Source organism: Nomascus leucogenys, chromosome 7b (genome assembly GCF_006542625.1).
Source record: "Nomascus leucogenys isolate Asia chromosome 7b, Asia_NLE_v1, whole genome shotgun sequence".
NCBI lineage: Eukaryota > Metazoa > Chordata > Mammalia > Primates > Hylobatidae > Nomascus > Nomascus leucogenys.
In genome coordinates, this window is record NC_044387.1 from 12,364,307 (window position 1) to 12,385,176 (window position 20,870).

The 20,870-nt window shown below is 56.6% G+C and overlaps 2 protein-coding genes across 4 annotated transcripts in view; one reads left to right on the forward strand and one right to left on the reverse strand.

Annotated features, from left to right (window-relative positions):
* Positions 1-1,075: 1,075 nt before the first annotated feature.
* POLR2F (RNA polymerase II subunit F) overlaps positions 1,076-20,870 on the reverse strand; it is a 34,335-nt gene continuing 14,540 nt past the window's right edge. Inside the window, exon 5 of one of the 3 annotated variants that reach the window (XM_030815577.1) lies at positions 1,076-1,709. In XM_030815577.1, coding sequence (XP_030671437.1) covers positions 1,469-1,709 — 241 coding nt within the window. In that variant the 3' untranslated portion in view covers positions 1,076-1,468. Of the gene's footprint in view, positions 1,710-15,802; positions 15,887-18,755; positions 20,444-20,870 lie in introns of those variants that run through there. The other 2 variants (XM_030815578.1, XM_003264733.3) reach the window with 2 other exon arrangements.
* Positions 3,304-15,822, forward strand: SOX10 (SRY-box transcription factor 10). Its single transcript, XM_030815576.1, has 4 exons — positions 3,304-3,514; positions 3,985-4,493; positions 10,027-10,295; positions 13,923-15,822. The coding sequence occupies exons 2-4, from the start codon at positions 4,066-4,068 to the stop codon at positions 14,624-14,626; spliced, it is 1,401 nt and encodes a 466-aa protein (XP_030671436.1). The 5' UTR covers positions 3,304-3,514; positions 3,985-4,065; the 3' UTR covers positions 14,627-15,822.

Here is a 20,870-nt window from a genome sequence, read left to right on the forward strand (position 1 = left end):
AAGCCCTGTGAAAGGCCCCCACAAGGAAACTGGAGGTAGGAGGGCACACAGGCCAGATAGAAATAAAGAGTGGATGGCCAGGACCACCCAGGTCGCATCCACACAGCACTCAGAGGTGCTAAACGCTTTCCCTGTGTTCCCTCATCCCATCTCAGCTCTGTCTTCTGAGAGTCAGGAAGGCAGTCTCATGCCTGTGTGGGGAAACTGAGGCTGGGGCAGAGCCTCAACTTGACCAGACCATCCCTCACTCCTGCATGGCCCCTGGCTCTGCAGCCAGTAGATTTCCTGACCTTCATCTCAGTGTATCCTGCAGGGCAGGCAGGCAGGGAGGGAGGGTGACCATCGCCCCATGTGACAGATGAGGGACCAGGGACCCAGGGTGGGGAACACAGGCGGAGCCTTCCATAAAGCAGGGCCAGCTCCCTCAGGAAGAGGACTTGGGAGCTGGGGGGTGAAGGGTCACTGCTGACCGGAGGCAGCTCTGCCAGGCAGTGTCATCAGTGGGCTTCACGTTTAACTGACAGGTATTCCTTTCCTCTCCTCCTCTCCGGGGCCCATCTTCTGAGTAAATCTGGGACCTGCCTTAACAAAAGCCAGGCCGAGTTCCAGGAAAACCCTGTTGCTCTGGAAAGGCCTCCTTGGGCCACAGAAGGAAGCCTGGATTTCCACCATCACACTCAGACCGCAGGCCCCTCTCTGCTGTGGAATAAACACCCAGAGAGAGGGCAGGTCACAGAGCCTACCAGACACACCTTGTCATGGACGGTAACAAATCCTCACTTCAGGACAGAGAGGTGATGGGGGGTGGGGTAAGGAGGTCACAAGCATCCCTGGGGAAGGGTCAAGAATGAGGGGTAAAGGGACCCCTGCCACCCCCAGCAGGGAAAGGAGCAGAAGGTGACACTGGCCCTCTTGTTGTCCTGCTGGGGCAGAGGCCCAGGTGTCTTCAGCCAGGATCCCTCCCCTCTCCAAGCTCCCTGCTCTCAGGAATGAGTGTGGGTCCTTCACCCTCCCCTGCTGGAGAATACTGGGTTCTCAGGGCCTGGGATGGGATGGAGGGGATCCCAGTTGCCAGCATGGTGGGCAGGGATGTGTTCGCAGCAGGGGCCCCAACCGCACACACAGCACTGGTCGTCTGACAGCCCTTCCCACCCCCGCTGCAGGCCCACCTGCCTCACCCAACACTGCTCAGCAAAAAGCCCAGCACAGCCCTGAGAGGAAGGCAGTGTCTGTGCGGGGACAAGGGAGAGAGAGAGGGAGTGACCCCTTCTGTCTAGCGTGGCTTCCTGCAGACAGAGTGTGCCCACTGCTACCCCCACCCCCATCCTGGCACAGCTGGACCAAGGAGGGCAAAGGAGGAAGCAGGGAGTTAGAGAGGGGGCAGCTGTGGGACCCCACATTCCACCTCCTAACTCTGGGCTCTTTCCCTCCACAACCACCCTTCTGCCCCAGGGGGGTCTCAGGCCAGTCACAGACACAGCAGACAGCAGGGAGGTCCTTTTCTCAAAGAGGAGGAACTCAGGGGTGGAAGGATGAGTGGGGACCCACCGGGAGAGAGAGATGCCAGGCAGGCAGGCAGCGGGCGGGCAGCAGCGGGTGTTGGAGGCGACTGTGGGGCAGCCGGGACACGACTGGGCAGATGCTCGTCCCTCGTCCCTCTGTCCATCCAGGGCGGCTCCTCTCCGGGCGGTTCTGAGGCCGAGCGGGCGCTGTTAAAAAGCTTTTTATGTGTGTGTGTGTTAATCACATGATTGCCGTTCACCTGTATTTCGAACAAAGACAGCTCACTGTTTCAAGGCCCCGAACAAGAGTCTGGGCACAGGGAAGAGAAGGGAGGCGGGGGGAGGAGGGTTGGCAGCGCCGGGGGTGGCGTCGAGGAAAACTGGGGGGAGATTGTCCAAGGCCAGCAAGCGAGAGAAAGAGAAAACCCTTATCAAACTCCTAATTCACTGGGCTCCGAGGCCCCAGACACACTGGCCCGATTGTCTGGCTGGTTGTGTGTGTGTGCATGTGTGTGTGTGTGTGTGTGTGTGTGTGTGTTCCAGTGTCCGCTCCCCCCACCCCCAACATGCCTCTGCCTCGTGTGACTACCTCATTGTGTCCCATTTCCCACCCCCCACACCCCTTTGGCCTTTCCCAAGCATGAGGCCTTGCCTCCCCAGACCCCTTGCAGCCCACTCCAGACAGGACCCCTTGGGGTGGGCTTGGGGCCTTGCCCAGCTGCTGAGGAGCTCAGAACGACACATGGTCGCCAATGTGGCCCCAGCTCCATTGCATACCCCACATACACCCAAACTCGGCCTCAACACCCAGGCAGGGCTATCCTCAGTTAAGAGAACAGCACTGTGACCTTTGGAGGAAAGGCCAAGGAAAGAGAGAGGAAAAGGTGTCAAGGGAGGATGGGCAGGAAAGAAAAGGGGAGGGAGGAAGAGGTGGGCAGAGGAGGGAAGAGGCAAGGCAAGTCTCCACCCCAAGAAGGGGTGGGGGAGTAGAGGACTTCGTGACAATCAGGATTAGGACTCCCCTACCCTCTCCCAAGACAGGGTGAGCCCAGTGTGGAAGGAGCTGGGTCCCAGGAGGTAGCAACCCAAAATGCCTCTAAGACCTACTGAGAGAGGGCCCCCACCCTGTCCCACCTTGGCCTCCTGGCAGCTTTAGTTTTGTGTTTCCACCTTGAACCAGACCAGAACGTGTGTGTGCTGGGTGTCTGCAGAGAAGGGAGCAGGGGTCAAGCTGGGGCTCTGCACTTCTCAGAGGGAGCCCTGAGAAGTCTCTCTTACTGTGCAGGATGGGGCAGAAAGGGCTGCCTGGGAAAAGGTAGGAGGCAGGGTGAGGAGCTGGGCATCAGTGCCTGGCACACAGTAGGCACTCAACAGGATTTCGCAGATGAAGCAGCTCGGGCCAGCCACCCTCACGGGCCCACAGGACCCTCACTGCCTTCACGTCTCTCCCTAGTCCCCTGTCAAGTGCCCATCCTGCCACCTGAGGCAGACGTTAGGAGTCCTGGTTGGGCCCAATTTTCTTCCATCCCACAGGTTCTGACCCTCCAGCCTACATCTCTTCCTTCCTCGGCCTAACCTCCCCTCTGCCTCCCAGACTAAGCCCAAGATAAGCCCCAGCAAGATGGGCCTGGGCAGTAGGGCAGGGAGCTGGGTGGGGGGGCCTGGGCTCCGGGTGGAGGAGCCCTGAGTGTTGGGGATGAAGGAAAGCCTGGAGGCTCCACCTTCTGCCCTTCCCTCCCCCCTCTCCCCTCCCCCCTCTCCCCCTCCTTCCTTCCCCAGCCCTCTGCAGCGGCTCAGTCGCTCAGTCAGTCTCGGGCTGTCCGGCCAGGGTGGTTGGTGGTAAGGATTCAGGCTCCGTCCTAACGAGGCCGTGGCCTGAGGCTCAGGGCCCCCCGCCCCTCCCTCCCAGCCCACCAGCGTCACCTCCCAGCCCCGAGCTGGACCGCACACCTTGGGACACGGTTTTCCACTTCCTAAGGACGAGCCCCAGACTGGAGGAGAGGTCCGAGGAGGTGAGTGCACAGCCTGCTCCTCCCTGGCCCGCCCAGGCCTGGGACCCTGCTGTGGGGTGGAGAGAGGCGACACCTCGCCCTTGCCCCCGACCTGGCTCTCCTCTAAACCCCGTTGGGGCAGGCTGAGGGAAGAAGGAAAGGTGAGAGAAAAGGTGGGAAATTCCAGGGGCCGGGATTAGAGCAAAATAAAGGTTCCGTTTTTTTCTTCCTTATCATCAACAAACCTCCACCCAAAAAAGTTGGCTAAAAAAAAGCCACCCACACCAAGAGACGGTTGGGACCAGGTGGTGGGAAGACGCAGAGGCGGGACGCACCCACCTAGAGTCTGGCATGTGCGTGGGCCCCAGGGGCCAGAGTGGGTTTAGATGGAGCAGGAAGGGCCGCCACCTCGGGGCTGTGCCCGCGTCCTGTCCCGGGCCACCCTCGGGGCTGCGCGCGCGGCCGCTCCATCGCGCCCTCCTTCCATCCAGGTGGGCGTTGGACTCTTTGCGAGGACCCCGGCGGCTGGCCCGGGGGAGGCGGCCGAGGCGGCGGCAGCGGCCGGGGGCGACATGGCGGAGGAGCAGGACCTATCGGAGGTGGAGCTGAGCCCCGTGGGCTCGGAGGAGCCCCGCTGCCTGTCCCCGGGGAGCGCGCCCTCGCTAGGGCCCGACGGCGGCGGCGGCGGATCGGGCCTGCGAGCCAGCCCGGGGCCAGGCGAGCTGGGCAAGGTCAAGAAGGAGCAGCAGGACGGCGAGGCGGACGATGACAAGTTCCCCGTGTGCATCCGCGAGGCCGTCAGCCAGGTGCTCAGCGGCTACGACTGGACGCTGGTGCCCATGCCCGTGCGCGTCAACGGCGCCAGCAAGAGCAAGCCGCACGTTAAGCGGCCCATGAACGCCTTCATGGTGTGGGCGCAGGCAGCGCGCAGGAAGCTCGCGGACCAGTACCCGCACCTGCACAACGCCGAGCTCAGCAAGACGCTGGGCAAGCTCTGGAGGTGAGCACCCGACCGCCCCCCGGGCTCGGGCCCTCTAGCTTCGGGTGGATTCTGGGTAGCCGAGGCGGCCCGGCCTCCTGCACCTCAGAGCGGGACTGTCTGGCAGTCCTCCTTGGTTAGGGCTGGAAGACCAGGTGTGGGGGCCGCACCCGCCCTTCCACCACAAGGACCCTGGAACTCGGAACTCCAGCGGCCTAGGCCGGGTCTTCCTACCTGGCGGCGGGCAGGAAGGCGCCCCCTCGTGGTTGGAATTTTGCGGGTGGCAGACCGTGGGGCCTGGGGCTTTGGAGGGAGGGAAGGAGGCCTTCACTAACTCCCTGCCCACAGATACGCACACTCACGCCACCAGCTGCTGTGGTCAGGAGGATACGAGGGAAACGCTTGGAAAGAACCAAAGGGTTGGCTGGAGATTCAGGGAAACTGAGGCAGTCAGATGGAGAACTCAGGGGAGGTTCAAAGAAAAGGAATTCAGATGAGAGTCTTTGGAAGAGTGAGGGATGAAGAACTGTGGGGACAAATGTATCTGCTGCTGCAGGATCTCATCCTATCCTAGGGGTCTTCCCTGGGACTTTCTGACTCCATCCTCCTTTGAGTTGGGGGCTTCTTCATCCTTCTAGGGAGAGGATACACAGAAAGGGGCTCCCCCTCCTGCCCTGCCCCAGAGTCACCAAGCTGATCTCTTTCCCTTCCTTCCTGTCCCAGTTCGGCGCCATCTTCCCTGCCAGGGCCCCACCCCAACGTTGAGCAACCTCTTCCCCCCTGCCCCAGAGCTGGAGCTGAGCACTCTGGCCAGAAGGAAACCTTGGCCCCCTTCCTGCCCAGGGGCCCTCAGAGTCCCAGGTTCCCTAGGACCAGCCCACACCTCTAGGAAAAACATCCCCCACAGGGAGCAATTCTCCCACCCTCGACTCAGGTCTGGGGTTCAGCCAGGCCTCCTGGGGATGTGTGGAACAAGACAGTCCTCCACTCCCACCCGGGAGTGCCAGAGCAGCTCTGAAAGAGACCAGGGACTCCACGAGATGTGAGCCGGTAGCAGTCACCTGATTCTCGCTAGACTGGCCAAGAGACAGGCCCAGAAAGGCAAAGGAATCGCAAAGGTCACATAGAAGTTGGTGGCAGAGCCAGGGCCAGAACCCAGGACTCCCATACTCTCTGTCCAGAGGACTTCCCCTGACCCTGGTGACAGTGGTGGATCACCTACACTCTGAGGAGTGGTCAGGAGGTAGGGGGGAAGCAAGAAGATGAGAACAAGAGTGAGGAGCATCTGGGTTCCAGAAAATTAGGGCTTTGTCAGAGGAGCCCGGCTCTCTTCCGCTGCCCTCCCCCTTGCCGGCCACAGTTGGGTAGAGATTGGGTCTAGAGGCTTAGAGTGGTAGAAGATGCAGGAGGGTCTCCACCAAAGATTCACATCCAGCCCCCTGGCCTGTTCTTGCCATGTGTTTGCTGAAGACCTGGTGCCGCTTCCCCTGCCCCTTCTCAGCCCTCAGTGCCCTGCTCACCCAGGGCAGGCCCAGGGCTCAGTGACCAGCCTGCTGTGTGGAACCAGACAGCCCAGTTCTGCCCAAGAGCAGAGGTCACAGCTAGCTCCTCCACCCAAGGTCCATCCAGATCTGGGTGGGGCTTGGCCCAGGCCAGTACCTTTAGTGCCAGGGGACAAAGAGCAAGTGAGAAACAGACAACCAGGAGAGACATACAGACAGGGCAGACCCTGGGGACCATGAGAAGACCACAGTACGAGCCCAACGAGAGTCAAAGCAAGGACGGACCTCATTCTCCCTCCATCTCCCATTGCCAAGGGTTTAAGATTGGCTCTTCCATTGTCCCTGTCCCCAGGTTCCCCCAGCCCAGAACCCTGGGCTTGGACTCCCTTCAGGAGGACTTATTCTTGGCCATCACTCAAGCTGTGTGCACAGGGGCCAGCCTGAGGTGTGGCAGGCAGGAAAACTGGCACTACTTGCTGAGGACCCAATCCCAGGGGGAGGACGGGGCCAGAACCATGGCAAGGATCAAAGGCAATGTCAACAGAGGGTGGCTCCCTGGACCCTGGAGGGGGGTCCTGAGAGACATTTGGATTTGGGCTGGGCTGGCCAATTGCTTCAGGGGCTTCTCCTGAAACCTCCCCAAGCTGTGACTCCCAGGATGTCAAGAAGGGGGGTGGTTAGGTAGGCAGAGCTGGAAAACAGGTGTCTTAAAACCAAAAAGAGAAAGATACACACAGACTGTGTGGAGTGCCCCAAGGGAGTGTGGGATCAGACACACTGGAGCCCAGGTCCTAAGGGGCCGTGTGAGCCCCAACAGTCACGCTAACCTTTGATGCCCATCTGGGGAGGGGCTAGTAGAGGCTGATCACAGGGTGGTGCCTGTGGGTTGGTTATCTGCCTGGAAAGAACCAGAGCCAAGAAACTGGAAAGGCGGACACAGGCAAGAGTCCCTCCTGTGTGGTGGGGGTCACCCAGCCTCTGTTCCCAGTGCCACAGGCCCCTTCCCCAGGTAGTCTTCTTATGCCCCTGGCCTAGCAGGACACATGTAGCAGCAATCAGTGCCCCACTGTGGGAGCTCCCCGGTTGGGGTTTCCAGTTTGGGTGAGGAATCAGCCTACCTCTTCTCGCCCCCATTCCAAACCTGGGAGACCAGGGAGAAAGAGGGCTGACAGGAAGGTGCAAATGAGGACTGGGTTTGGAGTTAGAGCTGGGGGTGACGTTGGGGGTTTGGGGCTGGTAATGTTGAGTGGGGACTGGTGCTGGAGATTGGGTTTACATGGTGGGCAGGCTGGGTTTGGGGTTGGGTTGGAGGTGGAATCAGCTGTCCGGCACAGCTGGTGGAGGAGGGGGCTGGGGTCGGGGAGGGAAGTGGCCCCGGGCTTAGATTTCTGTCAGGGTTAGGCTAATGCTGGGAACTAGCTTAGGAGGTAGCAGTGGAATCCGATGTTGGAATCCTCCCTCTCTTCTGGCCCCTGTCACTTTCTTGCTGATGCTGGCTGCCAGCTGGGCAGGGGGCAAGGGAAGGATAGGTGAGAGAGTGAGCTCTGTGTCCCATGTCCCCAGCCATCCCAGAAGCCCCTCTGCTGGGGTCCGCTGCTGGTGGAGCAGCTCTCTCCTCTGTGGGTTCTCCCCAGTCACACCCTCAAGGCCTGCTCCACCCCCTCCCCTGGTCCCAGCCATCAGAGAGGGTGCCCACATCCCACTCCCTGACTCTCAAGGCCCTGCTCCGGCATCTTTGTCCTAAGTGTGTACACTGACTCTGACAGAGTATCGGCTGGAGGGACCCTCTGAGAAAGCTGGGGCTAGGGCTGGGCTCAGGGCGGGGGTGGGGGCAGTAGACAGGGAGGCTAAGCCGCAGAGGAATGCTGCTGCCGGCTAGGAGGTGCCTGGCATGACCACCCCCGCCCAGCCTGGGGAGGGAGGGCTCGGCCTTCTGCTGACTGGGGGAAGAGGGCACTCACTGGGGTGTGAGGGGTGGGGCAGCTGGAGAGACAAGCCCTCTGGACTGACAGACAAGGCTGCTCCCATGAAGACGCATGGACTCTTAGTACCAAGGTCTTGGATTCTAGAATCTGGACTTTCCCCTCAACCCCCTCTGTAAGGTACCCCATCCTGCCCTCCTCACCCTGGGGCAGCCAAACCCTAAACGCCCTCCACCCTCCAACCCTGGCCTGAGGCTGGAGTCAGTGGCAAGGGCACTGGCTTCAGGGCTTCTTCTCTCCATGTGTTGGTTTCAGGGACTGTTCCAGGGTCTGAGGAGATGTTAGCTTCCTCTACTCTCTGCTATCTTCTGGACAAGGATATAGGATCCCCCCCAGGAGGCAGTGCCCCCCACCCCAACCCATGGTAAAGAGGAGCCACATCTGCCCCCTCAGTCCCACCACACTGGAATTCACACAATCATGACCCAGAGTTAAGAGGCCACCCCTAGATCCTCCTGTCCAACCACCCCCAAAAGCACCATTAGAAAAGCACCTCTTGGGACCGAACACGGTGGCTCATGCCTATAATCCCAGCACTTTGGGAGGCTAAGGTGGGTGGATCACCTGAGGTCAGGAGTTGGAGACCAGCCTGGCCAACATGGTGAAACCTCGTCTCTACTAAAAATACAAAAATTAACCAGGCATAGTGGCATGTGCCTGTAGTCCCAGCTACCCGGGAGGCTGAGGCAGGAGAATCGCTTGAACCCAGGAAGCGGAGGTAGCAGTGAGCTGAGACCGCAGCACAGCACTCCAGCCTGGGCGACAGAGTGACTCTGTCTCTAAATAAATAAAAAATAAAAAATAGAAAAGCACCTCTTGGGCTGGGCACAATGGCTCATGCCTGTAATCCCAGCACTTTGGAAGGCCAAGGTGGGCAGATCACCTAAGGTCAGGAGTTGGGAGACCAGCCTGGTCAACATGGTGAAAACCCATCTCTTTTTTTTTTTTTTTTTTTTTGAGACGGAGTCTCGCTCTGTCACCCAGGCTGGAGTGCAGTGGCTCAATCTCGGCTCACTGCAAGCTCCGCCTCCCGGGTTCACACCATTCTCCTGCCTCAGCCTCTCCGAGTAGCTGGGACTACAGGCGCCTGCCACCACGCCCGGCTAATTTTTTTGTATTTTTAGTAGAGACGGGGTTTCATCGTGGTCTCGATTTCCTGACCTCGTGATCCGCCCACCTCGGCCTCCCAAAGTGCTGAGATTACAAGCGTGAGCCACCGCGCCCGACCGGTGAAACCCCATCTCTACTAAAAATACAAAAATTAGCCAGGCATGGTGGTGCATGCTCGTAATCCCAGCTACTTGGGAGGCTGAGGCACGAGAATCACTTGAACCTGGGAGGCAGAGGTTGCAGTGAGCTGAGATCACACCACTGAACTCCAGTGTGGGTGACAGAGTGAGATTCCCTCACCGAAAAAAAAAAAAAAAAAAGAAAAGCACCTCTTTCTCAAGGTGCTCAGCCTGCTTCCCAGGCCCTGGTGCAAGGCATCTCACATCCATTATTCTGGCCAATCCCACACCCAAGTTAAGCCAATGTTATCATCCTTTTATAGGTGAAGAAACTCAGGCTCAGAGAAGTAATTTGCTCAAGGTCACACACACAGCTAGTAAGTAGCAGAGACTGAGTTCTCCCCCAGCCATGCTGCTTCTGTTGCCCACCCTCAGTTCCAGGGAGCTCACCCCCTAATGAAGTAGCCAATTCCACTTGCAGACAGCTTTGATGATGAGAAAGTTTTTCCTTTCCTTGAACTGGCATCTGCCCCTTGAAACCTCTACTCCTACTTCTAACTCCTCCTCAGGGGCTGCCAGGGGCAGCAGGCTGACCCCTCTCTCACCCTCCAGCCCATGAAAGATTTTGGGGCAGTCCTCTGAGGCTGTTATTCCTTGGGCCTCACATCTCTCAGTCCACAAATCATAGGGCACAGCCCCCACCCTGGGTCCTGTCCTCTGGGTGCCCCATCCCAGGGCCTCACGTCTTCCAAGATGGACAGTCAGAGGGAGACCAACCTGGAGTGCTCTGGCACTCACACCAGCGCCTCTGCTGTCCTCTCTGCCTCCCACCACACCCCAGGCTGCTGAACGAAAGTGACAAGCGCCCCTTCATCGAGGAGGCTGAGCGGCTTCGTATGCAGCACAAGAAAGACCACCCGGACTACAAGTACCAGCCCAGGCGGCGGAAGAACGGGAAGGCCGCCCAGGGCGAGGCGGAGTGCCCCGGTGGGGAGGCCGAGCAAGGTGGGACCGCCGCCATCCAGGCCCACTACAAGAGTGCCCACTTGGACCACCGGCACCCAGGAGAGGGCTCCCCCATGTCAGATGGGAACCCCGAGCACCCCTCAGGTGAGTGCTGACAACAGAGCTGAGGATGGGGAAAGGCCAGTCAGTGGAGAGAGAAGATGGCTGGATGGCAGTGAGACCCTGACTCTAGGGAGAGTGTGCCAGGCTGTGCAGTTGCCCCAGCAGAGCTACAGGGGCCCCGAGGGAGCTCCATGGGGGTTCCGGTGCCAGGGGAAGTGGCTGGGCGAGATGGCTCTGGCCAGGGCTGATCCTACTGGGCAAAGAGGGCCAGTTAAAGACTGTGGAGGCCGCCGGGCGTGGTGGCTCACGCCTGTAATCCCAGCACTTTGGGAGGCTGAGGAGGGCAGATCACGAGGTCAGGAGATCGAGACCATCCTGGCTAACATGGTGAAATCCCATCTCTACTAAAAATAAAAAAAATTAGCTGGGCGTGGTGGTGAGCGCCTGTAGTCCCAGCTACTCAGGAGCTGAGGCAGGAGGATGTCGTAAACCCAGGAGGCGGAGCTTGCAGTGAGCCGGGATCGCGCCACTGCACTCCAGCCTGGGTGACAGAGCAAGACTCTGTCTCAAAGGAAAAAAAAAGACTCTGTAGAGGTCGTGGAGTGAGAGGTGGCTGAGGCAGTTACAAGGAAAGGGGGAGAAGACAGGATGGTTTTGAGAAATGGAAGATCAAATGGAGGAGAGGAAATCACTGCCTCTTTCCCACCAGCCATTCTTTTTTTTTTTTTTTCTGGAGACAGTCTCACTCTGTCGCCCAGGCTAGACTGCAGTGGCATGATCTTGGCACACTGCAACCTCTTCCTCTCAGGTTCAAGCAATTCTCCTGTCTCAGCCTCCCGAATAGCTGGGACTAAAGGTGCATACCGCCACGTCTGGCTCATTTTGTGTATTTTAGCAGAGACAGGGTTTCACTGTATTGCCCAGGCCCAGTCTCAAACTCCTGAGCTCAGGCAATCTGCCCGCCTTGGCCTCCCAAATCCCACCAGCCATTCTGACAGAGGCGACATGGCATGTGATGCCGTTTCTGGCCATGGATGGGCCAGACATAAGCTATCTTGTTTAATTTTCATTAATGATAATAACAGCTAACATTAATTGAGCACCTACTCTGTTCCAGGCACTGTGCTAGGTGCTAGTTGCCTTATGTATACTAACTCAATCATTGCGAACAGTGTGATGAGGTAGCCAAACTGCCTGGGCTCAGATCTCAGCTGTGGCAAGTTACTCTCATTTTACTGATGAGAAACAGACAGGAACTTCCCCAGTTTGGCTCCAGGGCTTCTGCTTGGCACCACAGCTGCCTTGCCTGTGTTCCTAATGTACAGAAAGTGACACACACAGGTCTGCCACATGGGAAGCGCTCAGTGAGCAGAGCTCTGCCTTCAGAGGACACGCTCTGAGTCCTACTTTGTGTCAAACACTGGAGTGGACACCAGGGGTACTAACCAGGGAAGCCTACAGTCCCTGGCCTCAGGGGCCCACGGTCTAGAGAGAGGAGCAGGGATGAAAATGAGTGAATTAAGCACAGGAAGAAACAAAACTAGGCATGGTAGAATGCGCCTGCAGTCCCAGCTACACAGGAGGCTGAGGTGGGAGGATCACCCGAGCCCATGAGTTTGAGACCAGCATGGGCAATATAGTAAGACTCTGTGTCTTTTTTTTTTTTTTTTTTTTGAGATGGAGTCTTGCTCTGTTGCCCAGGCTGCAGTGCAGCAGTGCCATCTTGGTTCACTGCAACCTCTGCCTCCTGGGTTTAAGCGATTCTTGTGCCTCAGCCTCTTGAGTAGCTGGGATTACAGGTGCACGCCACCACACCCAGCTAATTATTGTATTTTTAGTAGAGATGGTTTTTCACCATGTTGGCCAGGCTGCTCTCAAATTCCTGACCTCAGCCTCCCAAAGTGCTGGGATTACAGGCATGAGCCACCACGCCCAGCCTCCTATCTCTTACTATATATATATATAAACAAGTGCACAAGAAGCCTGTGTGAGATCCAGAGGTGGCACGGCCGTCCATCCCATCCAGTCAGGTCTCCAAGAACACCCCGCTGCCCACCAGACTCTTGTCAAGGAAGGCTTCCAGAAAGAGGCAATGCCTGGGCTGCTTGGTACAATCTCTATTTTACTGATAAGGAAACTGGTTAAGAGAAGACTGGGGATTTGTCCAGACACAAAACCAGGATTCAAAAACCTAGGCAGGTCTCTTGAAGTACAATTGGCCAATGCAGGACTTGGCGCTGCCTCTGGTCTGATGAAGGAGGCACAGGCCTGTCCTTGGGGAGCTCCTAGTCTCTTAAGACCATGGACATGTTCTGTCTCCAATGGGATGCCAGGCAGTCATCCCTCCCACACACGTGTACATACTCTTCACCTTCAAAGATTCAGGGACACACATACACATCAGGAGACCCCGGACCACATACAGAGCAACCACCTCAGAATGAAACTGGACATAGACTTTTTCTCACCCTTCAAGGCCCCACCCCACTCAGACATCCTTCCCCGATGAGACCTTCCCCAAATCCCTGAGGCAGCGGGCAGACTCCTCCTCTGGTCTCCCCAGTCCTTGCATATTGTCATCACAGCACTTCCAACTCTGGGCGCATGTGGATCTATGGATCTATGACTAGACTATGAGCTTTTGGGAACAGGGATCCATTTTATTTACGTTTGTATCCCCAGCACCTGGCACAGTACCTGGCATTTTTGTAATGCTCCCTAAGAGTTTGCTAAATTAATATGTGAATAGGAAAGTGAACAGACAAAGGAACAAGGACCAGTTTTCTAAGTGCCCTCCCACGGAGGAAGGCAGTTCAAGGAACGACAAGGCAACACAGGCCAGCGTATGACGGGGCTGAGGGCCTGCCAGTGGGCTGGGAAGCAGGGTGGGCTCAGGAGGAGGGAAGGGTTGGAAAGGACACAACACGAGGCCAGGACAGGGAACAGGCCCAGGCAACCAGCAAAGGTGAAACAGAGCACTCAGGAGCCTGGGCGAGCGAGGCTCTGCAAGGAAGACAGTCGGCATGGGTGTGGAAGCAGGGCTGGCAGAGCGCAAATGCCAGGCCAGACCACCTGGACAGCAGAGAAGCTGATGAGAGGAAGAACTTTCCACAGGAAAGGTTTTTTCAGAATGAGGCAGGCCTCCCCAGGACCCGTCCCTAAGATTTGAGAATTTCATAAACTAGAGATCAATCTAAGACACCAGTATTTAAACAAATGCTGCGGGGCGCAGTGGCTCACACTGGTAATCCCAGCACTTTGGGAGGCCGAGGTCAGGAGTTCAAGATAACCATGGCCAACATGGTGAAACCCCGTCTCTACTAAAGATACACAAATTAGCTGGGCATTGTGGTGGGCGCTTGTAATCCCAGCTACTCAGGAGGCTGAGGCAGGAGAATCGTTTGAACCCAGGAAGCAGAGGTTGCAGTGAGCCGAGATGGCGCCACTGCACTCCAGCCTGGGCAACAAGAGCGAAACTCCGTCTCAAACAAACAAACAAACAAACAAACAAAAAACAAACCCCGACTCATGCTGCCAAAATGTGAAACTTACAAGGTTTTCCCAGAGGCACCCGCTGCCTGAAGGTGAACCATGGAAGTTCACGTGCGCCCACCTGCCTCTAACCTGTTTCCCCCTTGCGCTCTCTCTCTCTGTCTCCCTTCCACCCAGGCCAGAGCCATGGCCCACCTACCCCTCCAACCACCCCGAAGACAGAGCTGCAGTCGGGCAAGGCAGACCCGAAGCGGGACGGGCGCTCCATGGGGGAGGGCGGGAAGCCTCACATCGACTTCGGCAACGTGGACATTGGTGAGATCAGCCACGAGGTAATGTCCAACATGGAGACCTTTGATGTGGCTGAGTTGGACCAGTACCTGCCGCCCAATGGGCACCCAGGCCACGTGGGCAGCTACTCAGCAGCCGGCTATGGGCTGGGCAGCGCCCTGGCCGTGGCCAGTGGACACTCCGCCTGGATCTCCAAGCCACCAGGCGTGGCTCTGCCCACGGTCTCACCACCTGGTGTGGATGCCAAAGCCCAGGTGAAGACAGAGACCGCGGGGCCCCAGGGGCCCCCACACTACACCGACCAGCCATCCACCTCACAGATCGCCTACACCTCCCTCAGCCTGCCCCACTATGGCTCAGCCTTCCCCTCCATCTCCCGCCCCCAGTTTGACTACTCTGACCATCAGCCCTCAGGACCCTATTACGGCCACTCGGGCCAGACCTCTGGCCTCTACTCGGCCTTCTCCTATATGGGGCCCTCGCAGCGGCCGCTCTACACGGCCATCTCTGACCCCAGCCCCTCAGGGCCCCAGTCCCACAGCCCTACACACTGGGAGCAGCCAGTATATACGACGCTGTCCCGGCCCTAAAGGGGGCCCTGTCGCCACCAACCCCCGCCCAGCCCCTGCCCCCAGCCTGTGTGCCCTGTTCCTTGCCCACCTCAGGCCTGGCGGTGGCAGTGGAGGAGGCTGAAGAGGCTGACAGGTCGGGGGGCTTTCTGTCTGGCTCATTGCCCTGATGACCCACCCGCCCCATCCAGGCTCCAGCAGCAAAGCCCCAGGAGAACAGGCTGGACAGAGGAGAAGGAGGTTGACTGTTGCACCCACACTGAAAGATGAGGGGCTGCACCTTCCCCCAGGAATGACCCTCTATCCCAGGACCTGAGAAGGACCCGCTCACCCTCCTCGGGGAGGGGAAGCACCAGGGTTGGTGGCATCGAAGGCCTTACCACTCCTATGACTCCTGTTTTCTCTCTCACAGAGAGTGAGGGTCTGACATGCCCATGCCACCTATGCCACAGTACCTAAGGGCTAGGCCACCCAGAGACTGTGCCCAGAGCTGGCCGTGTCTCCCACTCAGGGGCTGAGAGTAGCTTTGAGGAGCGTCACTGGGCAGTGGGGGGTTCGAGGGACTTAGTGGAGTTTTCATCCCTTCAATGCCCCCTCCCCTTCCGAAGGCAGGAAGGAGTTGGCACAGAGGCCCCCAGATCCAATTCTGTGCCAATAACCTCATTCTTTGTCTAATCGAGAAAGAGCCCCCGGTCCTCCTCCACTACAACCTCCATGACCTTGAGACGCATCCCAGGAGGTGACGAGGCAGGGGCTCCAGGAAAGGAATCAGAGACAATTCACAGAGCCTCCCTCCCTGGGCTCCTTGCCAGCTCCCTCTTCCCTTACTAGGCTCTACGGCCCCTGCTCTGTCAGCCCCACTCCCTGGGCTTCCCAGAGAGTGACAGCTGCTCAGGCCCTAACCCTTGGCTCCAGGAGACACAGGGCCCAGCACCCAGGTTGCTGTCAGCAGGCTGAAGACACTAGAATCCTGACCTGTACATTCTGCCCTTGCCTCTTACCCCTTGCCTCCCAGTGGTATTTGAATAAAGTATGTAGCTATATCTGCCCCTATTTTCCTGTTCTGCAGCCCCCCAGATCCACATGTAACTCATTACTGTCTCCTGTTATTTATCTCAGTAGTCCCCTCTTCTAGCCACTCTAGCCCCTATTAACTCTGCATTAAGCATTCCACATAATAAAATTAAAGGTTCCGGTTACCTGCTTGGTGAGCCTGACCTGGCCTGTCTCTTCATCTCTTATCCCTGTACTGGTGCTTCCTCAAATGCTTTCTGGAAGTAGCTAGGAGTAGAATGCAAAGGATAGATCATCAAAGGTCTCTCTCTCCCCCTCCCTCCCTCTTTCCCCGCCTCCTTCCCCTCCCCCTCCCTCTCCTCTCTTTCTCTCTCTCCCCCCCCTTTCTTTCTCTCTCTCCCCTCCCCCTCTCCTCTCTCTCTTTCTTTCTCTCTCCCTGCTAAGAAAGTGGGAACAATGGAGTGTGTTAGGACAGCTGGCATCCCAGTGGGGTCCATCTGAGCTCAGGGACTGAAGCCTCAGATGGGAGCTTCTCCCCAGCCTGGCTGTGCCCCACACTGCAGGGGGGCCACTCACTCTTAACTGGCTCAGCTAGAACTCACTACCTTGCAAGCAGCTCCTCCGCTCACCCAGCACCCAGCAGAGGGGAGTTTGCAAAGAATTCAAGAGACAGGTATCTGAAGAGGAGGAGGTGGGCTGAGTGTGACACCGTGCTGCCTGCAGTCAGAGGCCTGTCCTTCAGGATGCGTGGATAGGCCTGTGTTGCTGCATCCCCCGACTTGCCACCTCCCCCAGCACACACACAGTGGCCCACGCCAGGATCTAGCCAAGCCTTCATAGCAGCTGCCCATGTCCAAGTCTAAACCAAGGATGTCAGACGGTCTACTCCTTAAGCGCCTACTCCCTAAGAGCTCTTTCCTCAGCAGAAGTCCAAACTGCACTCAGAGGCCAGGACCACTCCACCTCACAAGCACCCAACTCCAAAGACAGGGGAAATCTCTTTGCCATCTTGCTCCACTGATGAACAACTCCGGTGGTTGGAAGTTCTTCCTCATACCCAGCTCGTAATAGCTTATATCCAGCTGCCATTTACTAAGTGCTCCGCCAAGGGTTTTATGTCATTCAGGCCAATGAAGGGGTAGGTCCAATCGTTATCTCAATTTTCCAGATGGGGAAACTGAAGTTTGAGAGGTTGATGCTAAGAAGTGCTGGTGCCAGAATCTGAACCCAGCTCTGACTCCAAGGCTTGCATTTTTAACCATCATCCCCTCCACCTGCCTGTGGTTTGCAGACCCTACTTCTGCTTTGTATCTGGAGCAATGTGTCTTCCACTGCTCCAGACTGGGCATCCTCAGCTCCCTTCCTTCATCTGTGGTCTCCAGCCCCTAGTCAGGACCGGGGGAGAGGCAGGGCACCAAGAACTAGCCCACTCCCCAGGGTGGCCAAAATCCCTCCATCTAGGACCTGCATCGTGGAAGCTCTTCAAGCAACCTCCCCAAAACTGCTGGTTCCCGTGAAGCTGGATGGTAACCGAAACCCGATCTTTTAGACAATATCCATTGCAAAGTTATATCCAAATTGTATGTATGCTGTTTTTGTTTTGTTTTAGATAAAAGCAGGACTTTACACTGATCTTAACAGATCTCACCTTGTTGGGTTTGACCCATTTCCCCACCTGTATTAAACTTTTTAGAACTTAGCTCTCCTTTAGAGCTTTATGTGTCTGCAAACTTGAATAGCCTCATTCAAGTCACTAATAAAGGTCGAAATGAAGAGGGACACCTGCGTACAGCACTAAATGCCTCTCTCCACTGTCAGTTCTATTATCTCCACTCTTTTTTTTTTTTTTTTTTTAGATGGAGTCTTGCTCTGTTGCCAGGCTGGAGTGCAATGGTGCAATCTTGGCTCCCTGCAACTTCTGTCTCCTGGATTCAAGCGATTCCCCTGCCTCAGCCTCCCGAGTAGCTGGGACTATAGGCACGCACCACCACGCCCAGCTAATTTTTTTTTTTTTAAGTAGAGATGGGGTTTCACCATGTTGGCCAGGATGGTCTCAATCTCCTGACCTCATGATCCGCTCGCCTCAGCCTCCCAAGTGCTGGGATTACAGGCGTGAGCCACCACACCTGGCCTATTATCTCCACTCTTTTTTTTGAGTCGCCCTCTGTCGCCCAGGCTGGAGTGCAGTAGCGGGATCTCGGCTCACTGCAAGCTCCGCCTCCTGGGTTCATGCCATTCTCCTGCCTCAGCCTCCCGAGTAGCTGGGACTACAGGTGCCCACCACCACACCTGGCTAATTTTTTGTATTTTTTAGTAGAGACGGGGTTTCACTGTGTTAGCCAGGATGGTCTCGATCTCCTGACCTCATGATCCACCCACCTCAGCCTCCCAAAGTGCTGGGACTACAGGTGTGAGCCACCGCACCTAGCTATTATCTCCACTCCTAAGGAGGCTGTCTAATCAGTTCTAAAACTGTCTAATTACATCACCATGAAGCACATGCTTCTCTGTCACAGTGGCATGGAGACTGCCGATGCCTTGTCAAAATCAAGATTCACTGATCTCTGGCATTCCCTCAACCTACTGGACCAGTAACCATCGAAAAAACAAACTTATTTGGCAATATTGGTTCTTAGACACCCTATGCTAGCGCCCGATCTCCTCTTTATTATATAAGCACTTTTAAATGTGGAGGGACCTATTCTAGAATTTTGTCATGGATCATTCAGTACTAACCTTATGTGTTTATAATTTTTACAACCCACCCTTTCCCCTTCATTGCAAGGCAGGACTTTTGTCCATTTGTGGTCTGTTCACTACTCCTGCTCAAAGTGGGATGAGGGATATAGAGCTGGCACGGTGGGGAGCAGGGCACACATCCGGAAGATGACACTATCACCTCCAAGACCCCACATCTCATGAGACTGAGTGGGAAATCACTGAGGATGTGGAAGGAGGGGAAATGACCCCAGAGAAGTCAGAAGACCTGGGTTGTGTGCATCCCTTAGACCACAAGTTCCAAGTGTGCACAGGCCTCAGGAAGGCAGGAGCTCCACTTGTTAAAAAAGGGTCAGTTGTTTCTGGAAATGACTCAAGAGACTATGCCCAAACCCTAAGAAAACAGAACCAATAGTGGTGACCGGTGACATTTTATTCAAGAGAAGTCAAAAGCCAGGCCCAGACAGCTGAATAGCAGGGGACTCCCCAAAAGAGGAGAATGGAAAGAGGAAGATAGGAGAAAAAAACACCCCTTCTGTCCCATTTCCCTTGCACTCTATCCCCTAAGAGTTAACCCCCAACTCCCCTCCTCCCCAGCCCAAACCCCATCTCCCTTTAATCACATCTGATACTGAGCAGCCCAGCAGGGAACAAAGAGACCATTTAGAGAAATGGGGCCGAGAAAGTGACCCCCGCACTCTGGGGCGGCTGCCTGGATGCCAGCACAAAGGCGGCATTTCAGAGCTGAAATTTCAGCACCCAACTTGATTAAAGGATTCCACAGGCTTGGAGGAGGGTGGATGGGGGTGTGAAGTCCACTGCTCCCTGAATTAACCCTTCTCCAGGGCAGCAGACAGCCCTCCCACCAGTGCAGATGCTCACCATTCACTCCCCACACCCCATCCCAGGGCCAGGCTGCACCCAGGCCTGGAGGCCTTGCCTCCTGCAGAGGTTTAGGGAAGCCCAGTTCCTCCTCTTGGAAGGGGAGCTGGCAGTGGAATGGAGGTTAAGGCTGGCATATTCAGGGAGCCAGTTTTCCCTCTATCCCTGTTCATGTCAAAATACACCCTCCCCTTGACCCCCTCTAGGAGGGAGGAGCCAGTGTGACTGGTCTTACCTCAGGTTGGGTAAGCAGGGTGGAGAAAGGAAGAGGACCCATTAGAACCTCAGGCAGAGGAAGGGGGAGCTCCAGCTCTGACTTAATGTAACACCTGGAACCCAGGAGCACCACCACCCCAGCATCATCTCCCCAAGGCCTCAGAGGATCACCAGCCCCAAACAGGAGGGAAAGGATATCTTACAGGGGCTGGGAAGAAGGCATGGGTGTGGCACACCAAAGAGGTGGGCCACAGAGGACAGTGTGTGGGCAGAGTCCTGAGGAGGAGTGGGGAGAGAGCCGTGGGGGCAGGGGTAGGCAGGTGCTCGGTCCTTGCTCCAGCTGCTGACTTGCCCAGCAGGGCTCTGCCTGGGGAGGGTGGGAGATCAGCACACCCCCACGCTTCCTGCTGGGGCACTGCTCCTGAAAGGGGATCCCAGCCCACGATAAGAGGCTCGAAGCAGGTCCTTAGGAAACAATGGGTGGCTTGATGAGACCTGCTCTGTGATACTCCTGAGAAGGGAGAAGCCCCTGCAGCCAGTCCCCACTGGAAAGGAAATTGGGGGTTTCCGTGGCAACCAGCTCCCTGGGCACAAAGACTCGTCTGTCTGCTGGGAAGGCAGCTGAGGTGTCTCCCCTGCAGCAGCCTTTGCTCTGGGGAACAGGGAGATGGAGGGAAGGATGTGGGGGATCCAAAAGGGCTAAGGGCCCCTGGTGCTTCTTAAGGAGCTGACAGTCACAGGGCCACTGGAAAAGGTGCATGCTCCAGGCAGCATGGCGGTAACAGGGAAGCAACAGGTGGTGACATCGCAGATAAGCAGAGGGGAAGGGGGTTGGAAAGTTGAATATTTTATTATTTACACATATAAAGTGAGAATGAAAATTGGGCATGGGGCAAGGGCAGGAAGATGACTCCAGCTCAGTCGGTGATGATGAGCTCGTCCACCCCCCAGTCTTCATAGCTCCCATCTGGCAGGTAACGGCGAATGATGATGGGGATCTTTCGGGCCCTGTGGCAGGGGAGAAGTCACAGGTACATGAGGGCTGGTGACCCCAGCTCTGCCGCAAAAGGAACAGATTGTGTGCAAAACACAAGGAAAGAGAAGTCTTAGGAGCAGCCTCTTGGGGCTGATGAGTGTACTTTGTAAGAAAGCAATTACAAGAAAAAGAAAGTTTTTATATCAGACAAGAGGGGGAAGAGTGATAGAATATTGGTAAGGCCTCCTGCAGCAAGAACAGGGAAATTCCAACAGCCAGAAGAGGTCCCTGTCTCATCAGTGCCCTCCCCGTCTCCCTGCCTCCTCTTCTCTCTTCCTCCTACCTCCTGGTGAGCTGTTCCTAAGGATCTGTAGGAATAAGCATCAACTTCTCCAGCCAGGGAAGTGGGAGCAAAGGGTGCAACAGAGAGCCCAACAGATGCCTCCCAGAGATTTGGAG

Excerpts from the sequence above, each read along its gene's own strand:
- SOX10 (XM_030815576.1), top strand. The coding sequence starts at position 4,066 with ATGGCGGAGGAGCAGGACCTATCGGAGGTGGAGCTGAGCCCCGTGGGC. Across the intron at positions 4,494-10,026 it reads ACGCTGGGCAAGCTCTGGAG|GCTGCTGAACGAAAGTGACA; the intron begins GTGAGCACCCGA and ends ACCACACCCCAG. Across the intron at positions 10,296-13,922 it reads GAACCCCGAGCACCCCTCAG|GCCAGAGCCATGGCCCACCT; the intron begins GTGAGTGCTGAC and ends CCTTCCACCCAG.